A 20905-nucleotide genomic window follows, 5' to 3' on the forward strand; every position below is an offset into this window, starting at 1 on the left:
CTTCACGGTCTCTCTGTGCCAGCTGCGAGCTGTTTACAGGCCTGTAACTTCTTCCTCCACCACTATGTGTGACTGTGTTCAGCTCAGCTGCCTGTTCCACCAGTAGAGACCAGAGACTGAGCTGTGGTGGTGCGTGCTGTGCACTACATACAGTGTTTTTAATAGAAAGAGGATCCCCTGTTTTTTTGACGGTATTAAAATAATTTCTTAATACCTTGGTTTACTGTGATACCACCCAAGCCAAAAACTCAGTAGGCTATGTGTTAGTGTGAAGACATGTCCAGTGTGTCCTCTGCATTCAGGCCGCGGCGAGCTGTCCTGCAGCCTCCTGCGATCGTGCACACGATAAGCCTGCACAGATAATGGATTAATGGATTTTCCAGGATATCAGGATGCGCTCCCACTCCCCACCAGCCGACACTACTTAAAGCTGATGTTTCTAAGATAAGAGAGATTAGCGAATTACTTGGTAATTCATACACTCACAGCTCTGTAAGATATTACTCAGACACATTAAGCCTCTTGCAAACACTCCTATGGATGGATCTGAAGATGAGTCCTGCAGCATGCATCATGACAATACTCGAGACTAATTTAATTAATGGAGAAAGTAAAGCGCTTATTTTCCTGCCTTTTTCTCCCTGGAGAGAACGCTGCTGCCCACAGTGACTGCACACTGACTCAAAAACAACTCAGCCTGCTGGACACTGCAACCAGTCTTCCTAATTTATTTCATTTCAGTGTCTTAATTGGCTATCTGTTGCATTAAAATGGGATAAATTCACACAGACTCTATTATAAAAAGTATATTTTAACCCGAGAAGTGCATTATTGTGATTATTTTGAGCACAAAACAGTTATATTAACTGTTCAGTGGTGTAATTTCGCTTCTGTGAGTCCACACAGGCGTCTGAAACAAAGAATCCCCCACTGGCAAATTAAATCAGCAGATTAATTAAAATCAATCACATTGTAAATTGCTAAAAACACAAAAACAATAACAGACGATAAAATTTCACTGAAAGCCATTATATCTGAATGTTTGAAGAGCAACTGTGATTGAAGAGCAGATCTGTAATTGCAGATGATTAAATGATCAGGCTGTTTGGACAGGTTTCATCTTCACTGCGGGGAGCTGTAAAGTAGACATGAACATACTGAATAACTCTGCGGTCATGATGATGAAATGAGCATTGAATAAATGGATTTTCCCTCCGTTAGCACACGCATGAGATGCTGTTAGATAGCTGATAATTCATGAGGACACAGCGCTGATATTCAACCAGGACAATGTGTCCTTTCACAGTTTTTAAGAAACAGGATGTGACTTTATATGCAGACAAAACAAGTGTGCAGGGCATGAAACAGATCCAGGAAGCAGCACATGCATATATTCCCTATTAACAAACAGTCGCTGGCTCCTCTCTGAGCGTCTCTGTTACAGCATCGCTCTCATATTAAAATCCTTGTATGAGCCTGAAGGCAGTGGAGACGCTGCTGTCTGTTTGCAGAGCAGCTTCCTCTGACAGAAACATTAATCCTCCCATCCCTCCATCCTCCTCCTCCAAAACCTCTGAAAAAAACAGCTTTATTTGACAGAGGTAGAGAAAAAAAACCCATCCCTCCATATTCTTCAGAAGCGCTCAAACAGCTTCATCTGACAGAAACATTCATCCTTCCATCCTCCTCCGAACAGCAGAGAGAAAAGCGAAGCGTCAGTCGGCACGCTGGAGATCTCCCAGAGCAGTAATTTAGTCTGTGCATAAATGATGCAATTTATGGGGCTACAAAATAAAAAAATCAGTGTGTGCATTGTTTTTACAGTTAGCAATGACCCCAATATGTAAGTAGAAGGCAGTAGATAACTAAATAAAAACTAGATCTCTTTAATAAAACTTGCTTTCTGCCTCTGCTCCTGCTTTAACAGAAGTCATGCTGCTATCGTGTTGCCACCTAGTTCATCAAGTGATGAAGTTGTTTTCTTTGGCATTTCAGTTTTTGTACATTTTATTTTGAGCTTCCAGCCCCAGTTTTGCCACCAAAAACAGCTATTTAAAGCCCAGATATGATCTTTTTGAAACAAAGTTATTTTCAAAGTGCAGTGGTAGCTCACAGCCGGCCCCCCACAACGGCAGACCAATCTTGGGTCGTTTTCTGCATGTCATCCTCCCTGTAATGTCTGTCACTCCTATCCAGTAAAGGCAGAAAAAAAACGTTTAATAAACGTGTTGCAATGCGTCCGCACCGCAAGAGCTGTGGCCAGATGCATTATGTTTTTGGGTTGCGATATCTCTTGAGCACTATGAGGGAATTTCTTTAAATTTAGTACAAATGTCAGCCTGTACTCGTCAATGAACTGAATAGAAATTGGTGGTCATAGGTCAAAGGTCAAGGTCACTATGACCTCAAATATCGAAAGAACTCCTTGAGGGACTTTCCTTAAATTTGACACAGATATTCACTTGGACTCAAAGATTACATCACTAGAATTTGGTGTTTAAAGGTCAAGGTTACTGTGACCTTCATCTCATTCTCATTAACACAATATTTAAAGTATGACTTCAAGGAATGTCTTCAAATTTGGTACAAATTTCCTCTTGGACATAACAATGAATTTACTAGATTTTGGTGGTCAAACGTCACTGTGACCTTGTCTGTCCCATCATTCTGAATACAGTATTTCAAGAGGGCCTTGAGTGAATGTCTTGAAACTTGGTGAAAAAGTTAATTAGTCCTTAGGGACTGTGTGGCGCATTTTACGAGCTTTTCACCCTCCAGTTTTTGAGAATTTTAGCTCAGTTCATGCATATGACATTCATTTTGGCAAGATTGCATATTTTGGTTTGATCTTATTGTCAATGCTGTTAAGTGTATTATTTTTAGGTGTCATTCTGGGTTTTTTCCCCTTTGAATTTGTAATTTTTTTCTATTTTCCACCTTTTTTTTTCACCATATGGAGAAAATACATGCTATTTCCACTAGGTGCACTGTTACAATCAATGATGCTGCAAATCATTGTCATATCCCAGGCTGTGATAATCATATATATATATATATATATATTCATCTATAAATAATATATATATATATATATATTCACGTGCCTTCCAGATTGGCATCATGACAAAAAACTGGCACTTAAAAGATTAAAATTCTGAAAATTAATGAATACTTGATACTGATGATTAGGACTGATGTTGGTTAAAACTAATTAACTCATTGGATATGGAAAATAATGTTAATGTGTAATATTTTTTTAAGCTTGATTTGAAAAAACGAAGCAATACGATTGTGTGTAATATTAAAGCAGAGGGTCTCAGACAGAGAGTGAATACAGGTGTTCCAGCACAGGCAGTATTAGGAAAATAAAGTGTTTTTTGACAGTTAAAGCATGTCAACATTTTCTAGAAGAAGCCCAAAAAACAAGTATAAACCTGAAAATTAGCGTAGTAGGTCCTCTTCATCCAGAAATAAAAACAGCCCACTCTCATGTTGTTTACCTTTTCTTGAGAGTAGTTTTAGCATTCTTGGGCTTACAGTTTCCAGTTTTTGAACTTATGAGGGTATTTACAGTTTTTACGATTATAAACACAATTCAATATTGAGCCCAGACTGTAAACACAACACAAGGTTTCAGGATGAAAGAATCGCTCCCATCTTTCAGATGATCTGAGCTGCACAAACAGATCTTCAGTTAGTCCCGGACACTCTCAGGCTGCATTGTCAACTCAAACTCTTTTTCGTTTCAAAGTGCCTTTTTCTTTCTTCACCTCATTCAAAAACATCTGTTTGTCTTTCTGTTGTACTGTCAGTATAATGTGTCTCTGTAAGAATCTCTGTTCCTGTAATGAGCCGCTCTCCCTTCAGGGAGGATTAAAGTCTGACAGACTACAAACAAACAAACAAACAGTGTGTGATGACCCACTGAGCAACTCCTGGTTCAATAAAACCTCCATCTTGGAGCCATTTAGCTTGTTATTCCTTCATCTTCTGTCATTTCACCAACTGTCGGCGTCATAAAGCAAAGACTGCTGGTGTTTATTCGCCAGCTAATCACCGCTGTGGATCTGAATGGCAACAGGTTTCTGTCTGCAACACTTCTGCCTTTAACAAGACACAAACAAAAAGCTGAAGACAGTGAGAGTTTCTAACGCTCACATAGCTGAGAGGGCAATTTAGAGCTTCTGCCGGCAAAACGATTTTGAAAAAAAAAGTTAAACATGGCGGAAATAAAGCTCACATTGATATGCCATCATCATGATTTCACATTAATTTTATATAATGAAGTCAATGTTCTGTACTATCAATAAATGTGTCATTATAGATAAAATTATTATTATTATTATTATTATTATTATTTATTATATTATTATTATTATTATTATTATTATTATTATTATTATTAATAATAATAAACTAGATATATAGTAAATATAAATTAATATAATTATAATACTTTTAGACTTTTAGCTCTATTCCTTGTATGAAAGGTGCTCTATAAATAAAGTGTATTATTGTTATTATTATTATTAGTTAATGATAATAAAATTCATGCTGTTTTTGTCATAATAATAAATCTAACATTACAGTTATATAATAAAAATAATAAAGTTCTCGTTAATTTTCTATAACGGCAATAAATGTCACATTATAGTCATTTAACAATAATAATAATAAAGCTGTTGTTAATTTTCTATAATTTAAACAAATTCACATCATAATGATCACGTTGCATAATGATACTTAAACTATTGTTTATCTTCTATAATAATTAAATATGTGACCTTGTAGTTAGTAAATCTTATATAGTAAAAATAAATGTCACATTGTCACATCATATAATAACACTGATTGTGAGCCTTCAATTTAATATGGTAAAAAAAAAAAATAAATAAATAAAAAATAGTGACACATGGCCAAGATTGCGTTCTAAAACTACTGTATTGGCCCAAATTTATGAAATTATTTCCTTACGGTTACATTTGAAAAAGTTGATCACTAGATAATTATTTTAATTATAAGGCTGTGTTTAGTTGGTGAGGCCTTAAAGTGATGCATAGAGGAAATACATTCTTAATGTGAAAAAGTCAAATCAAATAATCTGCAAGGCAAAAGTCACATTTTAAGATAAAAAATTACTTAAACATTGTCACATTCTTCCGTGTTATTTTATTTAAAAGAAATCTTAATATTAATGATAATGAATACTGTATACAGTAAACGTTCTAAATGTTTATGTCAGATAACGACATTGTTTGCCGGGTAGAAAGTTTTTGGGGCTCTGTCTCTCCTTACATTTCTGTAATGATATTAAATGTCACATTAACATCCCATAATGACAATAAAGGTCACATTAATGTCCTACAATAATAATATGCTGTTGGTCAGACCTTAAAATGATAAAGGTCACTTTAACATTTAATTTTTATGTGACACCCTGTATTTTAACGAAAGTTAAAAACATAGATTTAAATAAGTGCAGCTCCCACGAGGTGATGGAGGCTGCGGAGTAACTAACGAACAAGACCGTCTGATCGGTGTTAAAAATATTCTATTATTTCACTGCCCAGTACAGAAAAATATCGCTGCTTTGAGAAAGACTGATGAAAAAAAACCTCAATTGAAGAAAATAGGATGAATAAAAGACCAAAAAGCTCAAATGTTATTATATTATACATTATTTAACACTTTATTTAGCACAAACACAGCAACCAAACCCTGGATTTTGGTGTGTTTTAACATAAACAACTTGAAATGAAAAATTTCATTTTTGCTTGTTTCCTTTGAGCTTTAACAGGCTGCAGCTGCACCTGTTGGTTGCTAAATTTTGACAACATTTCTAATATGTATTAAGAATATTTATATTCTCAAGGCAAAGACTTTCTGTTGGGATGATGGGACGAATGGGCTTGCTTTTGCTTCAGGCAGCTTTTGCAAAATGAGAGGAAGCTCGGGGCCAGCAGCCCCATACATGTTTTTAGGGACGTTTTTAGGATTTGAGGATATTTCTAGGATTTTGGGACATTTATAGGATTTGAGGACATTTATAGGATTTTTGGAAATTTCTCAGATTTTAGGATGTTTCTTAGATTTCAGGACATTTCTCAGATTTTAGCATGTTTCTAGAATTTTGGAGATTTTTAAACAATTTTAGGATTTTAGGACATTTCTATGATTTTGGGACATTTATGGGATTTTTGGACATTTCTCATATTTTAGGATGTTTCTCAGATTTTAGGACAAATGTAGGACTTTTGGACGTTTTTATGATTTTAGGACATTTATAAGATTTCAGGACATTTCTAGGACTTTAGGACCGTTCTCTACTGGGACATTTTTGGATAAACAAGCTCTATTTTGATGCTTTTATTATGGACTCAGTCCCAGTGTGAATCACCTGGAGGTTGTCTTGATTCACTGGGAGCTTTGTGGGGAAAAAAATAAAAAATAAAAATAAAAGATGAAAGTAACAATGAGGCGTAAAGGCTGATTTCATTTCTGGTTTTCCGGCATTTTGTCAGGCGACCCCTCCCAAACTGGGAATCAAAACCTCCTCAAGATAAATGTAACCCTTTGATTTATCCTCCCCGCAGGATAAATCTCAGGAGCAGGCAGAGTCATGGAACAGGAAAGATGGAGAAAAACCATATTTCTCCTGCACAGAATTGATTTTCTCCACTGCTTTTTGCTTTTTTTTTCTCCTCAAATATTGGATAGTTTTACCTCCTCGGGCCACCAAATATTACTACTATTAAACAATGTGAGAAGGAATAAAAAAACTAAGGCAGCACACACTGGGTGTGTATAACATGCATCAAAACACCCACACCTGCTGCCCTATTTCACAGCCTCACAGGCTCCAACTTTAACACGACTCCTCTGATCAGCATATTCTGACTCTTTGGGAAAAACTCCCACTGCTCACGTGTTTGAAACCTATAATAAGGCAGAGAGGTAGACTTTTATTTGTTGTTGTTATTTGTTGTAGGAAGCCAAAAAGTAGAACTTACAGTGGTTCAGTCTTTGTCTTTCAGTGGAACCGTCCAACCAACCTTATCAAAAATGTCTTTGGAGGTCACTGGATTGACATCACTTTCTTTGTGCTGCATTCAAAAGCCTTTCACAAGCATTTAACCCTTTAAACCGGAGCAAATCGGTTTGATTTCTTATGAAAATATGAAAAAAAAAGGCAATGAGCAAGATATTGGTAAAACATGACAAGAAAACAACCTGAAAATTAGTTTTAAGAAAGATAAGAGGAAAAAGTGTTTGGAAATTATATTTTAAAAGGGGAAAAAACATCCACAAAACTATGTTTTTACTTTTCTTTTCTTGCTAATTTTCAAGTAATTTTACCCTTTTTGTGCTAATTCTTGAGCCATTTCTGGTTAAGTTGCTCACTGCTGTCTTCCCATGTTTGTGGCTTTGAAGCAATACGTGACGCTTCATATCGTGCATTTCCAATTTTTCTAGATTTGTTTCTTAATTACGAGATCTTGTCGAGTACGTGTGAGGTGAGGTGCCCTTTTTTTATCTTTATGAATGCATTGACCCTCTTTTATCAATTTAACAAATTTAACATACAAATCAGTTTTGATGTGAACACAGAAATTATCAACAATAGGTTCACACGTTATGAAACGTTCTTTTCTCACAAATGACCGTGTAGAAATGATCAGGCATCGATAAATGCTGCCTCTGAAAACATCTGTGTAGTAAAATATCCTGGACTTATATATTCTGTGTTTTAGAGGCCTCGCCCCGAGAACTGACGACATGTTGAGGCAAAATACAGGCAAGAAGAGAAAAGTTCAGTGAGTTTGAAATGGAAACACTGACTTGCCAGGTCCACTTTAACCATTGGATCTATTTGTCAGCCTGAATATTGGCGTTAAAGGAAGTTAGAGAAACGCAGCATGCAAAGAAATCACTGCTGCGGGCAACAGAATCGCAAACTTGTGTAAATGAGTTGAGACTTAATGTGCGCAACCGTCGCAACCTTCACTCATGTCCACATTGATAAATGTTGGGTTTTGCATGAAAAATCTACCGAGCGCCAAGTTTTCTGTTGTACGTTTGGTACTGGTCACTGGTCTCTCTGTTTCCGTAACTCTTTACAGTAATAACTTCCTCACAGAATTTACTTTAATAATTACTTGCTGGAGCAAAACAAACAAACAAAAACACTCTAAATAATACCTCTTAATTTATGACTTCTTGAATAATTTGTATAACTGTGCCGCTGTAGCTGTTTGAATGGAGGTAGGTGGCTCTGCTAATTTGGGGTGTTTCTTTATGTTAATGAGCGTGTGGGATTTATTATTGTTAATAGCCCACAGCTGTGCTTATGCTCTGTGAACATACACATGATAAATACCAATTTTCCTGTGCATACAGGCAGTTATAATGTACAGATGTTTCAAATGTTTTCTTTTGCAGTTTGATAAATGAGGCCTAATTAATCTGGAAACTAAAGAGGACTGTAAACGTGTGCAGAAACAACAGACTGGCTGTGATGTTGCAGAGTCAATGCGACTTTTAGCAGCCTGGATAGTGTAACGTACATGACCGGAAAAACCAGGCCCGTCTGTGTTTGTTGCAGACGTCATATGATGTGAGGAAGTGGGGCAGGACTTTGTTTCTCTCTGCTGGCTTTGTGCAGACGCAGGCTTTGTGTTGACGCTCTGCTCCTCCTCCTGAAGTCAACAATCATCTCTTTTTGTCTTGTTGACATTGACAGAGAGACCGTTATCCTTGCTCCGGCTCTCGGTCTTGTCTCTCTTCATCACAGCGGTGTCGTCAGCAAAAGTGATGATAGGATTGGACAGATGTGTGGCGCCGCAGTCACGGGTCAGCAGTGTTTTTGTTATGGGGAGTAGTGACTGTCTGAGGTCTGCTGATCTCAAAGTCAAGGACCCACATGTGCCGGGAGGACGGCGCGTTACTGTGTGTGTTGGTGTGTTGGTGTGTTCTCTCGGTACTCGTATCAGTTGCTAAACCATCCATCAAATTACCGTGGCAACCGAGCGTCCATCACCCCATCCATCATCCAAGGGCGACAGACGGAGCGACAGATCGCGGCGAGAGATGTCACGGACGAGTAGAGAGATAACAAGGAGAGGAGGAGGAGAGGAGGGGGAGTAGGTAAAGGAGATAAAGATGAAAGCAGGAGAGAAAAGATGAGAAGTTAAAATTAATTGAGAAAATGAACAAGAGATGAAAGAAGTCTTGCATAAAGTTTGAATAACATCCAGCGCCGAGGAGAAAAGGTCAGCAGACAGACCAACTGATTGGACTAATTTAGTCATTTCCTGCTGAAAATAAAAAATAAGATGGAGAGTTGTTGGCTTAAAGAATGAATCTGATTGGAAGCTCAACCCTGCGCTGTAAACTCAGTCTGAATATATTTACATGCACACTAATTTTCAAGTATTATTTTGAATATGACTATATTCCAAATAGAAAATAGGGCGGGGAGATGTGACTTAACAATAATATGGCAGAATTTTTAGGCCATATCACGATACACTTTTTCTCATAATGTCATAATGGGCCTTGTAACATGTTACTTGGTCAGTTGCAGACGTGATACAGTGTATTAATACGCTCAGTGTGTTAATATCCAAACTATCAATGAGCATAATTAAACAATACGCTGTGCAATATAACTCAGTGACATATAAATGTAATATATTGATAAGTAAGTGTGATAAACATACCTGTTTTCAAACACTGGGCCTGGCAGTGGAGATTGGTCCCAGTTGCAGAGGTGAGCCTGAGCCTGGAGCTCTGCAGTGGGACCCGAGAAAAGTGAATGTTGTTCCAGGTTTCAAATGGTTAAAAACAGTAATTATATTGTTTTTTTTTTGCATTGCAGAGCTAAACTTTTAATTATTTTTGAAGCGTCTGTGTTTATTAGAAGAAGTTTGAAAAGGCGTGTGTGTAGCAGACCGTGTCTGTTAGTTGTGGGACATGTGGTGGCTGTTGGTATTAAACTGGCACGGACTACACGAAAAGGCCCTGTGGATGGTTTGTTATTGCCGGGGACTTATGATGGGCAGTCCTGGGAGTGTGGTCACTGAACACAGAGTTGGACTGATTTCCTTCTCACAGTGGCCAAGCAATTTATTTCCTTTAATTGCAAATTAATTAGAGAGAGGCTGAGAGTGAGGGCGCTTTTTTTAATTTTTGTGCTCTGTGTTTGATCACATTTCGTAAAAGACGCCTCCTTGTTTTTGATCTGCTCCCGTTTGCTGTGATAATTTGCTGCTGCCGCTGCTGTTGTGCTGTTAATCTGTTCACATTAAAAGCTTTCCAGCAGTTCAGGGGGAATAATCCCTTCACCTCCTCGAAAGGATTTCACAGTGAAATGTGCGAAGAAAGTGTTTCATTAATAGTAATTCAAGATGGCAAAGTAGGATCTCCTGGACTTAAACTCAGAGTATAAATGGTGTTAAAAAAAACAAAGGAGTTATGCACGACTCTGCTGTTGCACTAATTGGAAATAATGTGAGTCATTCTGATAATTTAATTTGCAGCCCCAGCAGCAAAAGTGGCTCAGTAAGTTACTCCACTTCTTAGGTCCAGAGGGAATATCTCAATCCAAACTATCGAATGGATTGACATAAAATGCTGCAGACATTCATCTTCCCCAGAGGATGAATCCTCCTAACTCTGACTTTTCCTCTAGTACCACCATTCAATTCAATTCAATTTTATTTATAAAACCCATTTTCACAGAACACAGTTTCCCCCCAAAAATGTGCAACAGACATGCAATAGATGTCATAAATAACAATTAAAATAAATTAAAAAAAAAAAAAAGTGAATGAAAAAAGTGATATTGCTTCGGTGTGTCAGTGCATAACATAATGAGAAAAAAAAAAAAGTAAGTATTGCAAAAATAAATAAAAATAAATATAGAATACATTAAATAATAATTGAAAAAATACTGTAAAAAATACTTTTTGTCTGTTTTGCCCCTTTTTTGAAAAAAAAAAAAAAAAGAATTGCACTCAAAATACAGTTGTAGGGAGGTGGAGAGAGTGTGTAACCAGATCATACAAACAGAAAAATTACCATTAATGTGAAATCAAACCAAATGGTGCTGACGGAGTGAAAACGGAAAGAAAGGAAATGATTTAAAAAGCACTGGGTTATTTGTTTATTTCTAACATTATTTCAGTATTTCAGTTTAAATGTCACGATTATCATCATTAAGGGTATATCAGACTGCTCTATTATATCAGCATTTTCTGTGATTTGAATACGACTCCCTGAAGGCAGCGATGTGATGCAACTGAAACATTCTTCATGTGTTGATGCAATGACCAACTTATTCAGATTTCATCCATCTCTACAATTTCTAAACTGCTTAGCAGAGCCACATGGAGCTGAAGTGAATCCCAGCATGCACTGGGTGAGAGGCAGTCTGTCACAGAGCGAGGAAACATGCCAGACAACCTCGCACACTCACTTTCACAGCTATGGGCAATTTAAAGTTTCCACTTCAGCTGACTTGCATGTTTTTAGACGCATGCAGAGACAGACAGGACGTGGAAACTCGGCGGGCCGGGTTTAAACCCGGGACCTCCTCCCTGTGAGGTGGCGGCACTCACTGTTGAGCCACCGTGCGATGGTTTTAGTTTGGTTTAAGCAGCACATTTCAATCCAGGGAGACATATTGAAAGTATATGTGATGATACTTTGAAGTGGGAACGTCACACCAACCCCCCACCTCCCATTGAGGAGTGTAATGCGTCCCGTTTTCTCCTCACCTGGGAGAACATGACTGCAGGCGTCTCGGGAATCCTCAGGAGAGGATTCTCAATTCAGCAGCTCGCTGCCAGTCCACCGAAAGAAGCTCCGATTTTCAATAAAGCCTCCACTTTCTGAGCAGATATTCACTCTGCTGGCTGCCGCGCTCCGAGATGAGTTCTGGTGGAGGGAGGAGAATATGGGAATAAGAGGAGAGGAGCTTTAAAAGTTTGAATTTTTATTGAAAATCAGTCCTGCTGGGGGAACGGAGAAGGACGACGAAGAGGAGGAGCAGGATTGTGATAATGCATAGTTTTAGTATCTGTGTCACTGTGGTAATATTATTCGTATTTATAAGAAATTAGTAGTATAAGTATCAGTATGCGTATCAATATAGATTTTGGCGGTTGGGTTGGAGTTTGATGGCATATTATTGAATCTGAATCCATAAAAAAATCTGATGACTTTTAGTTCTCTGATTTCCTTCTCTTGACTCTGATTAAAGTAAATCTGCAGTTTTAGTGTTACAGTATTGTTGTTTACTGCAGTTACAACCTGACAGTGCAATTAACAGCGTTAAGATAAGAAATGTTAATTAAAGTTTATCTGACTCATTGGGATAATTACCTTCATCATCCCTTTGAAACCTGTGAAAATTGTCTTGATTTCTTTTAAACATGAGAAGAAGGCAAAGAGAAAAGCAATCAGATCTTAAAATAAGCAAGGAATTAGTAAAAAACAAGAAAATTACCTGAACATTAGCACGAGTAAATGATTTTTTTAAATGGGAAAAGGAGAGTGTTTGAAACTATATTTTTGTGGATATAATTATTATAATCATAACTATATTTTTCTCTACTTTCCCCCCAGCTTTTTCTTAATGTACTCATTCTTACGAGTTTTCGAAAGACATCACACCTGTTTCCTCAGGGTTCAAAAGCTTAAAAAGTGAAAGGCATCTCAATGCAGCACAAGAAACACAAAAGGGTTAATACCTTATTTTCCCATTAGAGGGAGGCTAGATTATATTTCTAGATAATGCTAAAGTTTGCATAAATAACATGGATTGTACAAATAACACGGGGGTTTATAGGGCATGAGTCACTTTTTGGAGCCAGCCTCAAGTTGCCGTTAGAGGAACTGCAGTTTTTGGCACTTTGGCGTTGGCTTCGTTTTTCATGCTATTAATATCAGAATCACAATTCTAACATGCTGATGTTTAAATTTATACCATAGTTTTTATAATGTGCAAAAATTCATCCTAAAAGCCGTCAAGATATTGAACAAAAAACACAAATATCATAGTGTTACTGGAAAGTCAGAGGATCACCAAAATCAGGAGGATTCATCCTCTTGGAACCATGAATGTTACAGAGACATCCAATGAATAGTTTTGAGATTTTTGAGTCTGAAACAAAACTATGGACCAAACATGTCGCAGACTGTGTTCACTGTATTTTAAAAATGTGCTATGTGTTCACGCTGAATGCAGCTTCACACTCTTTGTTTTCACCTTCGTGTTTGTGCAGTTTAACAGTAGCTTTTATGTGATTCGTGCAGACTGATATAAATATCTAGAGCATGATTTACAGTGTGTGTTGTGAATATTGACTGTACAGAAGCCAATGTGTTTTTACAGCTGAGTGAAAACAGAATTTATTAGAGTGGAAGTGAAACTGAGAGAGACACGGCAGAGTGACATTACTGGGACACTAATGTTTACCTGTGTGTGTCTGTGTGAGTGTGTGTGTGTAATGACAGCAGTGATACAGCAGAATTACATCATGGTGTATGTTTGTGTGTGTGTCCACTCGCTTCCGTCTTCATGTGAGAAATGATATGAGCCGTGTGAGTGTGTGTGTGTATTTATCTGTGTGCAGTGAGTGTGTGTGTGTTTGTGCATGAGCGTGCGCGTGCGCGTGCGCGTGTGCATGCAAGCGTGTGTGTGTCTGCGTGCAATGTTTGATAGCCACTCTCTGTCGTCCTTCAGCTGACAGTGAGGTGGTTTCTCTCTCTGACAGTAAAACCATCCAGTGCACACACACACACACACACACACACACACACACACACACACACACACACACACACACACAGAGTTATAGCTGTGTGCAGGCAGATTTTTTTTCATTCACTCTGCAGCTGATACATGTGTATTGATCAGTGACATCAGCAGCAGGCGTCAGTGACAGTGTTTGTGTGTCATTAAAGGATCTGAGTCTGAGTCTGCTGCACAAACACGATGAGAGAATCACAGCTGATCTGCACAGACAACGTTACTATACAGAAGGCTCAGTTTTTTTTATTTTTAAGTACAGTTTTGAGGGTCTTTATGCCATTGTCAGTTACCGTTTGTAAACACAACCTGTCCTACTCAACATCGCTCTTCATTAGAGCTTTGACTCTCTGCCTGAATTGGGCCTGATTTCCCCCCATCACGTTACAGCCAGGCTGTAATTTCTAAACATTTCCAAGGGCTTGACTCCGGTCAGGTTCCCTCCCATTTTGCGGTTGTAGAGCGTTATATTCTGTGTGAGTTAACGAACAATTATGTGTCAGTTTGCTGCTCTGAGATTGTGGCGCTCTGAATTGACGTGTATATTCCAACAACTTCCATGATTTTACGGTCAAGCTTCTGCCAGAGATACAATTTACGGATAGACTCCACGTCACAAATGTCAGTTACTGAAAAGACCTTAGTTTTGTTGGGTAACAAAGATGTGGGTGGTTAGGATTAGGCAAAAGAGGCGCATAGTAAGGTGTTGAAAAAAAAACCCCATCACATTAAGACAGGAAGTGAACACCAGACTTCCGCATGAAAACCCAGGGTTTGTTTGATCCAAACCGTCATGCTCTCTATATGTTGTCTTAACCAGCAGCGTTTCAAGCTGATGCCAGGGACACATCATGTGGAGGCGACAGGTTTAAGTTTTATGTAGGTGTGTTAGTCCCGACTTCGTGAAATTACAGTTTCAGTTGGACTAGCATGTTAATGTTAGTCCAACATGTTCATTTTTAGTCAGACTAACAATAATTCAACTTTTTTTATTTACATCCAGGTAACTTCTCTCATTTCTAAACAGGAGATTCCTGCTGTTTCTCCCACTGTGATTGACAGCTGTAATTGCGGTGAGCAAATGGTCAGATCACCAAATGATTAGTGAGTGTCTCGCCTGATGCGGTCGGCACCAGCAACCTAAAGGAGAAAAACACAAGCTGACCAATTCTAGTTCTTGTTTTCAGCGTGTAATGAGATTTTTAAGAGGTGCACGTCAGCTGCAGCACGTCTGCAGGCTGCAGAGGAACGCTGTGACCTCTGAATGATCTATAAATCCCTCTTTATATTAACACAATAAGCAGAAATGTTGTGAAGCACATTACTGGCAGACAGTGTTTATTTCCCTTTTCGGTGAATGAATACTGATGATTCTGGTGACCACTGACCGTCCCTCTGGTGTCACCCTCAGACTGTAGTAAAATCAGCCTAAATGTTTAATACTTTTCTTTCTTAGAGAATAATGAACAGATGCTTCAGACCGTCTCTGTGTGCAGTCAGATATAGAGGATGTGTTGTGCAGCTGACACTGGATGTCTGTTGCATCAGACAGCAGCTCATTTTCTCTTGCAAACTTGCCAAATTGCTTTTTAGCTCAGAAACAGTTTTTTTTTTAAGAGGATGGACTGAGACAGAGCAGATGTCTGTGTGTCTGTCTGTCAGCTTGAAAGAATCACTTCAGTTTTAAAGATCAGTCGGGAGTCACTGAAGTGAGACGTTTTTGACAGAGCTGCAGAATTACAGGAGACGTGCAGATTGATAACGCAGTAACAAATAGCAAGTCGGTATCAAAGACGGTTAAAAATATCTATCACAAAGTTTTTGTCTTTCATTTCAATGAGGCTGTGGAGGTTCACAGGCAGACCTGAACTGTTGTAGTGTGTTTTCTGAAGGTAAACAGCAGCAGGTTTCCTGCCTCAGTCTGTTTCTCTGCAAACACTGCATCTATAAAATGTTTACAGCCAACGTTTAAATGATGTTAGGGCGTCACTTTTATTTGGAGAGGAAGTTTATGCCATGGAAGAATCATGGCTCCAGGTTTGGTTGGTTTACTCCTTTGGTCCAAATATTTCAACAACTGTCGGGCACAGTATTAGGGGCCCAAAGTGTTAGGGGCCTCCCTGGCCTTTTACCTGCACAGTGACCCTCAAAGAGACACGTGACGTCTTGGGAGAGACTCAAAATGACATCAAAGAGTTAAAAAAGCAGCCTTAAAGAGACACATGAGCGACTCTAAGGGGCGACTTTAAGGGCGTAAACAACCACAAAATGACTACAAAGAGACACAGAACGACCACATAGAGACTTAAACAACTACAAAGAGACAAAAAAAATGTACAAAGAGACACAAATCCGCAGAGATGTTTATAGACCACAAAGAGACGGAAAACCACAACAAAAACAGGCTAAATGTCTATAAATCTGTTTCTTGCTCTTATGCAGACTGATTGAATATAAATCAAGATGATGCCACTGCAGTGCCTATTTTTCACCTAAAATGTTTTCAGAAACATATCCTTCTGCTCCGTTTAGCTGTTCCAGCCATAGTTTCTGAACAGGAAGTGGGCACCATACCGCTTCCCGCCCTGTTAAATGGGAGGCTGATGAAACTGAAATCAAACTGTAAAACTAGGAAGCGCTGATCAAATGTAAACCAAAACTTGCATTTCGTCACCCAACAGCAGGAGTATTTGTGGGTCTGGTGTAGCGCAGTGCATTCTGGTAGTTGTAGGTTTTCTACCTATCGAGCAAAAGGGAACGCCGCAGTCCGTTTTCTCTGTTTACTCCGGTCATGTAGCAACGTGCTGCATAACTTTTATGTACGGCCCTCTTCATATCTGTGAAATACTTCTCACAGACTGTAATTCACCGCTGTAGGCTTCATCTTCGTCCTTGATCTCGAGGGTGGAAAAATAATGTCCATATTTCAAAAACTGCAAACTCAAATTACCCGAACCGTCGGCCTTTGTGGTCAGCGACAGTCTGATGCTGATTGATTGATTCTTTGTGCCGCCGTAAGGTCGGGTGAGTCACCTTTGTACAGTTTGTGTGCGCGGGTTGACCGGTGTAATAACTTACAGAAACATTGTGTGTAATAATTCACCCCCCACCTTTTCTTCACCTCTGTCTGTCTCACACACACACACACACACACACACACACACACACACACACACACACTGAAAGACACACTGAGCCTGCCACTGTGGGCGAAATTAGATTTTAACCGAGGAAAAAAAAAAATCAGGGAATAAGCTGCGTTTGTCTGGTCAAGACAAAAATAAAAAGTTAACTGATATTGATGTGTTACTTAATTTGAAAATAAATAAATAAATAGTTACATTTGTAATTACAGCCAAAAGTAGAGGTAGCTGCACAAACCCGAGTAAATTGTTTTTTGTTTTTTGTTTTTTAAACGTAGGAAGAAAAAGGCAATGACCAACTTGGCAAGAAGAATCCTACAAATTGTGAGAAATTAGTAAAAGGTGACAAAAAAATTGCCTGAAATTGTGTTTTTGCCAAGGGGATAATATTATCATAAAATTATTTTTTAAAATAAAATAAATAATAAAAAAGAGAAAAATATCCCAAAAAAATTGTTATTTCTTATTATAATTATGGTTGGGGTTTTTTTTGCGTGGTTTGTTTTTGTTTTATTACTTTCTTTCTTTTTTTTCTTTTTTTGTGCTTATTTTCAGCAAATTTACTTGTAACTTGTCTAATTTCTATCTATTTTTATGCCATTTCTTACGAAAAAAATGTATTTTCTGTGACATAAGACAGTGAAGTAATGTTTTATGGCTATTGTTGGAGTTCTGTCAATGTTTTGTGGCTTTTTTATTTTAACCCTCAACCTGAAACTAATTATAATACACCAACTGTTGGATAAAACCAAGTGTGGCATTTTTAAATACACATTCTGACATCTTCAACTCACAGATACACATTTACAGTCCTATACATCCGAATAAAGAGTCACTGTCAGTATGTCTGTCTTTCAGTAAGGTCACCAGTGAGGTCACTGCAGTCATGTGATCTAGTTGTATTGATTATTGATCAGTGTTTGGCAGATCAGCTCTCGTGTATGTGTTGCTGACAGGCGCTTAAACAGACTGTTTCAGACAAAAAAAAAAAATAAACGTTTACATGTTTTTACATATTACAGTGTCTGAATATTCTGATGAATTAAAAGTTAATTGCTTTTTGAAAGGGTGCACTTACATTATTGTGCCATTTTATTGTTATATGAGTGGCATGAAATGGTCTTAAAATGACAACATGATTGTTTACTGCAGTTATTTCTGCAATAATATATCACCAACCCAATAAAAGTAGCTCTTTCAAAAACATGGGGGAAAAGGCAATGGGTAACTTGACAAGAAATGTTCCATAAATTAGCAAAAAAAAAAAAGTAGATAAAGAAAATGTGAAAAAAACAAGGAGGGGGAAAAGAAAAAGATAGAGATAGAGATAAAACAATATTCAGAATATCATATTTTCATATTTTAAAAGATGTTAGAGCAACTTTTACATTTTGAAGCACTTATTCCAGGACATTTCCTTCTTTTTTTTCTATTTTTCAGGTAATTTCCTTCTTTTTGGATCATTTTAGCTGTCATTTTTTATTGTCTCCCTCCGTGCTCTTGAACAAAATCAAGCCAATTTGCTCAGGTATGAAAGGGTTAAAGGAAGGTTACCAACATTTATTTGACTGACTGTGAGAAATATGGGAAACCACCTGAAGCACCGCTTTAACTTCTTTTATTTTCTGCCCTCTGTGTCTAAAAGTCGATGTTTTCTGCTTGCAGCTCTACACATATTTTTCTTCCTGTGGGTTTGAACCAGAACTCAACCTGACTCCTTTGGAGAGCTGAACGCGAGCTCGGCCTGATTCACTTATCCTCTCTGTAGGCCTGACCCGCCGAGCTCTGGCCCGGCTCCATTTCTTTCACTCTGTGTACATTTGGGCAAAAAAACGCCTCAAATTTAATTTCCGTCTCTCCGCAGATTTGAACTTAAACTCCACCTGATTATATTATGTCCTCTGTAGGGTTTAATATACACTCGGCCCTGTTCTGTTTGTCTCCTTGTAGATTTGATTGTAAACTCTGCCAAATTTAATTTCCCTCTCTATAAAAAACTTGGCTTAATCCCATTTTGTTCTCTAGTTCCATCACTGCACTATTTATCTGTTTTTCGAGTCAAATCAGCCTGATTCCATTTCTCTTTTCTGTGTCTTTTGTTTTTCAGATCCGCCTGTACGCTCGGCCGGATGCCATTTCTAGCGGCGCAGGGGACTACGCTCTTCACATCACCAAGAGGCTTCTGGGATTTTACCAGGACTACTTTAAAGTCCAGTACTCACTGCCCAAACTCGGTAAGTCTGCTGACGTCTTCTTCTTCCTTTGACGCTATTCGATTCCTCTGATTTGGTTCCTGTTCCTCTGATGTTTGACTTCCTGTCAGCTCTCACTGAATTAAAAAAAAAACCACACTGTTAACTTCCCGTCCGCCTGCTCATCCCAATTAGGGGAGAGAAAACAGCTTCCCCTTCCTGGGCTGCCCCTTTTTAGGGAAGTCAGCCAACTCTTTGTCCTTCGTACAATTACTGTTGGGTTCATCAATTAGTACTCACATCAGGCAAAGAAAACACTCTGTCCTGCTTTTCTTCCTGCGTGTCGGGGGGACGTACAGTGTGATTAACTCGGGGAATTGAACCTTAGTCGGTTCCTTTGTGTTCACACATTGTAGCTTATTTAGTTAAATGGAAAAAGGATTTTGTAGAGCGAGGATATTGGACCTGCTTTGCTTAGAGGCCACTTTGCAAAATGTCAGGAGGACAGTCACGGTATAGCCCTGTACATGTTTCTCTGATTGCAGGACATTTCTAGGTTTTTGGGACTTTTCTAGAATTTTAGGATGTTTGTAGGCTTTTAGGACATGTCTCGGATGTTACATGTCTGTAGGATGTAAGAAAATTTCTGGGATTTTTAGGACTTTTCTATGATACTGGAACATTTCTAGAAGGATTTTAGGGCTTTTCTAGGTTTTTAATAGGTTTCTAGCATGTCAGGACAGTCCTAGGATTTAGGGGTGTTTCAAGGATTTCAGGACATTTAGGATTTTCAGATGTTTCAAGTATTTGGGCATTTCTATGATTTTAGGACGCTTATAAACGATTTTGGGACGTTTATAATTTAGGTTGTGTCTGGGATCTTAGGACATTTCTAAAATTTTAGGACATTAGGGGCTTAGCTGGACCTCTCTGTGGGAGGGTTGCAAGGGATTCTCCACTGGCACTTGTTTGATTAACAAGCTCTGTTTTGATGCTGTTTTGTGCACTCTGGCACTTTAAAGTATAAAAACAATCCCAGCATTTTTTTTGGGGGGGGGGGCATGGCACCCTATGGGGGTCTAGATTTGGCCTGTGGGCCATAAGTTGAGTATCCCTGCTGTAGTAGGAAGCGTTAACACTGAGTAAGACATCACAGTAATAACTGCACCTTGTTGTACTGAAACTCGATGCCAACTCTTTCCCTGTGTATTCTTTAACTCATAAAGGAGCTGGTTATGTAGTTAAATGAATCTATAGCGAATGTAAGGACACTCGCTTCCACTTCAAAACCTAAACAGATTTAGTATCTGATGACTTTATTCTTCAAGGCTTTTGAAATGGATTTGTATGGTAGTCACAGCTGATGCCCTTTGATGAACTGAGACGTGAAGTTGAAGCACTGAAAGATGTTAAAGTGGCTCTTGAAACAGAGGCACCGAGGTGGAAGTTACTGTGAAATGGATGTAATGGAAGATATTTGTGCAGCTTAAGAAGATGCAATTAAAGGAGTAGAAGTTTCAGTTTCGTCCAGTTTTCATTTTGCTCTTTAAATGTAACATTTGGTGGCAGTGCTAAACTCGAAGCCCTTAAAGGTTGCATGTGTAGGATTTGGTGGCATCTAGCAGTGAGGTTGCAGAACTGAAACTAATCCCTTGTGCCAAACTTGTAGGAGAACTACGGTGTCCAACGCAAAAATGAGAAAGCATGAATAGCCCTATTGAGAGCCAGTGTTTGGTTTGGCCGTCTGTATACCATCT

General features: G+C 38.4%; 1 protein-coding gene across 1 annotated transcript in view; it reads left to right on the forward strand.

Moving 5' to 3' along the window:
* Nucleotides 1–20905, forward strand: part of LOC121961419 (thyrotropin-releasing hormone-degrading ectoenzyme-like) — a 185468-nt gene that overhangs the window by 33221 nt on the left and 131342 nt on the right. The window contains exon 5 of the mRNA XM_042511407.1: nt 19064–19190. Coding sequence (XP_042367341.1) covers nt 19064–19190 — 127 coding nt within the window. The remainder of the gene's footprint in view (nt 1–19063; nt 19191–20905) is intronic.

Source organism: Plectropomus leopardus, chromosome 22 (genome assembly GCF_008729295.1).
Source record: "Plectropomus leopardus isolate mb chromosome 22, YSFRI_Pleo_2.0, whole genome shotgun sequence".
Taxonomy (NCBI): domain Eukaryota; kingdom Metazoa; phylum Chordata; class Actinopteri; order Perciformes; family Serranidae; genus Plectropomus; species Plectropomus leopardus.